Source organism: Rhagoletis zephyria, unplaced genomic scaffold, assembly GCF_001687245.7.
Source record: "Rhagoletis zephyria isolate East Lansing unplaced genomic scaffold, Rhagoletis_zephyria_1.1 Rzeph_scaffold_04666, whole genome shotgun sequence".
Taxonomy (NCBI): domain Eukaryota; kingdom Metazoa; phylum Arthropoda; class Insecta; order Diptera; family Tephritidae; genus Rhagoletis; species Rhagoletis zephyria.
The window spans coordinates 40,132-44,631 of NW_016161749.1; the positions used below are offsets into that span (position 1 = coordinate 40,132).

A 4,500-nucleotide genomic window follows, 5' to 3' on the forward strand; every position below is an offset into this window, starting at 1 on the left:
TGGAAGATTTTGTTTTTTATATTAGTGCTAAGTCGTTGAATCTATTCCACTGATCGATAAGAAGTCGTTAATTTTCAGGTTCACTTAGAAGAAGTNCACACATTATTAATTAACCTTAAAAATTTTAATTAAAACTGAATTTTTGGAAGATTTTGTTTTTTATATTAGTGCTAAGTCGTTGAATCTATTCCACTGATCGATAAGAAGTCGTTAATTTTCAGGTTCACTTAGAAGAAGTACAAAAACCTTTTCACATAGATCTCTAATTTTTTTTAGTTCATTTGAGAATTTAATACTGAATAATAAAAAAATATATACTTTGGTTAATTTCTTCGTATTTTCATTTTAAAACTTCATTATTTCATGAAAATAGCCTGAGTCTATTTCATTGATCGGGAGTGTACATACCTATGCATAATGAATATTTTGTTTTGTATTTTTTAAATAGCTTAGAGCATTCGTTATTTATGAAATCAGTTCTCTTTTGCACTATTTCATAAACAGCGAGCTAAACTTATTGGCCTTGTTTGAAAAATTAAAATATAAACTAATGGGGTGAAAGTATGTCCATGCATACACAGGAAAAAAAAAAGCGTCGCAGAAAAAATAGAGGCATATCCAATTGGCTCTCGGGTAGGGTAAGATCATCTACTAGACATGCCATTTGAAGGCAGTCGAAAAGGCGTATTTCCAAAGCCATGGAATACAAAAAATAGTCGCAGTAGGCGTATAAATGCATTTCAGAATAATAGTTAAATTTTTAATATGTATGTTATTATTATTTCAAGTAAGTTTTCATCTTCTAAGAGCATACATACATACGTATAAGACGGCCTGGTGCTATGGCCATTCCATACAACGAAAAAAATTATAAAAAATTGAGCTTTCAATGTTGCCATTTGTTTTCCTTTGGCATGATAATGGTTCAAAAGGAATTTTGGTAGGCTTTAGTCCCTCCGAAAAATTGCAATGAGTGCATGTGCTTTGATGGCATTAGAAATGGTGGACACCATAAGCCTGACGATCCTTTTTTACTTACTAATTATCTGCATCTTTCACAAACCAGTAATGAAGTGCTGCCTACCAGCGAAAGCTATTGCTTGAAGCAGACTAAAAATTCTGATAAAAAATTTTGGAACTTTCATGCAATTTCGTTGAAATTTATCGAATTTTCGTAACTTTTAACAAAGTTTGGACGAAAAATAATTAACATTAAGTAAGCAAAAAAAAAATAGCTACAACTTGTTAAAATATCACGTATTTACATATTTATGCTTTTGTCACCGTATAAATTAAACTATATTTATATTTTCTTTTGCTGTTTTATCCATAAAAACATTCGGGCATGTTCTGCAAATCGTACGATTTCAAATCGGTGCGATTTACAAAATCTATTTCGGAAGATTTATAACAAAGAGGTAAAAATTTGGCACTAAATCGATGTATATAACGTAAGTGATGTGTTTCTAGCAGTTTCCATTTGAAAAATTTAATACTTTGATTACAAATATACAACAATACTTTGCAAATCGCACCGATTTGAAATCGTACGATTTGCAGAACATGTCTGATTGATACTTTTCTAGTTAATTTAATTCATACAAATCTATATTTGCATACAGAACTAAGCCATTTATAAATATTTACAGGGTCAAATGATGTACATAGCAGAATCTGATCGTATCTTGTTTCAATGCTATCCCAGCGTAATGAATTTGGACGATTTAACAAAGTGAGTATAAATAAAAGTTTTCTTTTGTCCATGAAGTCTGAACCACACTAATACACAAACAGGAATATGTGCCCATTCTGGTTGCTTGAGATTAAAAAGTGGACATAAAGCTTTGATTGCTTAAAAAATGTCGAACACGTACTTTTCTTCTTATTTTATGCCACTACAACCGCTTGTAGGTTTGGGTTCAATCCAAATGATTTCGTAATTTTTTATTTTCTTTTTGAACTAACATAAAAAAGTCTCAAACCTAAGGCCGGAGTAGAAGCGCAAGCTTTTCAAAAAATAAGGACAACTGTGGATGTAATATGTGCCGATCAACTATGACACAAGTTGTCTGCAGTCAACTGCTATTTACCTCTCCAACTGTATCCCACCACGTTGGTTGAACTACTAAGTAAGATTGCACATAGCTCGACTTGGAATACCGAGGTATATTTCTATGACATTTGTCAACGTTTACTTCAATATAGACTCATCGCCTTACCCGAACACAGTTTAGGAATGCATCACATGTTTTCATTTCATTGTTAAGTTAATTATCATTAAATTTAAATTTTAATTTTAATTAAATAATGTTCAAGAAACTGTGGGAACATATTTATGTATAGTATGTCCAGTTTTTTTTTAATATTCAGTCTTCCGTACGGTTTGTAAAATTCAGTAGTCGTTGTCTACTGTCCATAATTGAGCCGTTTATTTTGAAGTGGCATAAATCACCTTAAAAAAAATCGAGTTAATGATAACAGTAATTACAATTTAACGTTATCTGTTCATTCAAAAAAATGCACGAAATGTTGAGAACTACTGAGTGTGGCATAAGTTACAAAAAAAAAAAAAATTAAAAATTACAAAAATTTTGCAAAAGACAATACTCACAAAACTAGGAGCCAAATACAGCAGTTACTATTTCTGGTGTCAGGATTTTTCTTAAAAAGGTTTTGGAGTTTCAAAGATGTGATTAGTTTCAAAATATATTTCAGTGCAATGTAGAATAACAATGAAGAGAAGAGTCTGAACTGAAAAATATTAAAATATGTGGTGCATAAGGAAGAACAGATATAGAAAATGCCCTGAACGTACTTAAATTATGGACAGGAACACTTTTCCACTTTCGAAATAAACGGCTGATTTCGTATCCACTTTTCAAATTCTTAACGCCATGTGTTCCGTTATAAATTGCTAAAAATTTAAATAAAAAAGTATTTTCATAGCTTTCAAGAGACCAAAAATACTTATATACATGCATGCATATATATATCTATATGTGTGTGTATATATATATATATGGGGCATTCCATACCAAAACGGACGGGGTTAACACTCAATTTGTTTGATTTGTTTCAAATTTTTAGGGCTGATGCATAAACGTAAATAATTAATACTTATTTAAATATGCAATTTCCCAGCCAGCAGAGAAACGTACTTTTTGCCGAAAGTGCAGTTTTCGTACATTTTTCGTTTCCGGAAATGTTCAGAAAACGATTTTCGTATTTGTTCATTTTTCGTATCCGAAAAATGTCATCATCTTATTTCAAAACAATGATTTTAAAATATTTGTTCAAACTGAGCATTTGAAAACATGTATACATATTCGCCAGTAGCTGAGTGTGCAGAGAAGTATGCTACTATTTGTTAGCTTTCAGGAGGTCCCAGGTTCGAATTCCGTCAGAAGCAACACATTAAAATTAGCTATTCAAATAGAAATAATTGCTGAATCTTAAATTAGTTTTTTGTTTGGTCTCCTGTAACTATGAAAAAGATTCTGTGAAGTTCATAATGAAATCGTTTTCAACGAAAAATTGGATCAGACAAATTTCAGGAAAACAGCCGAAAGCGCATCCGTTTTACAACCATTTTCGATAGTTTTCTGCACATACGTTTCGGATGAACACTTTAGTGGGAGAACTGATCTGAAAAACGTCCGAAAACGGAATCGGAAAACGGATGAAACATCAGGTTTTTATACGAAATTGTTTCCATTTTCGGATACGTTTTCGGATATTTTGCTGGCTGGGTTGAGCTTGATTAATACATTCTTAAAAATTTTACAGGACAAAACCAAAAACAAATAAATTTAATAGTTGTCCAAATATCTCGAGAACGGAGATATGAAAAAATTCGAAGAAAAACACACATACACGTGTCAAAATTCTCTATAAAACAAAAAATAGTTTGAAATTTTTTTCTTTACATACAAATTTTTTGATAAAAAAAATTGTTTTTGAAAATATGCCAACTCAAAAAAAAATAAAAAAGAATCACAATGGTAGCTCTGAGTTTTGCGCAATATTTAAGTATAGTATTATGGGGTACACTCTACAATAATTTGAGTTATGAATTTTTTTTACACCAAAGTTGAGTAAAATGAGTATATTACAAATTTACGAATTTGTTTAGAATTTTTTTGAGTATGCAGTTTTTAAGCCCATTAAATTTTAGTATAATAAAGTCCAAGTTTTAAGCTACTGCAAAATTGGCGTAATAAAATTTATTTAATTTGATGCTGGGACTATTTACAGTCTCAAAAGAATTTGTTTAAGAGTCTAGGTCTCAAAAAAAAAACAAATAAGTAGCATTATCAAGTGAATAAGTACCTAATAACCTAACTTAGCCAGAAATGCTTTGATTTCGTTTTAAAAAAGCAATCTAATTCTTCAACATAACGAAGTCAATTTTACCCTCTCATATGCATTGAAAATTGTATAAACATGCTTTCAAAAACACTTACATAAATACAAATAAACATACGCACATATTTTGCTTTC

The 4,500-nt window shown here is 30.6% G+C and overlaps 1 protein-coding gene across 1 annotated transcript in view; it reads left to right on the plus strand.

Moving 5' to 3' along the window:
• LOC108371044 (guanylate cyclase soluble subunit beta-1-like) overlaps positions 1 to 1,736 on the plus strand; it is a 39,640-nt gene extending 37,904 nt beyond the window's left edge. The window contains exon 9 of the mRNA XM_017626533.1: positions 1,650 to 1,736. Coding sequence (XP_017482022.1) covers positions 1,650 to 1,736 — 87 coding nt within the window. The remainder of the gene's footprint in view (positions 1 to 1,649) is intronic.
• The last annotated feature ends 2,764 nt before the right edge of the window (positions 1,737 to 4,500 follow it).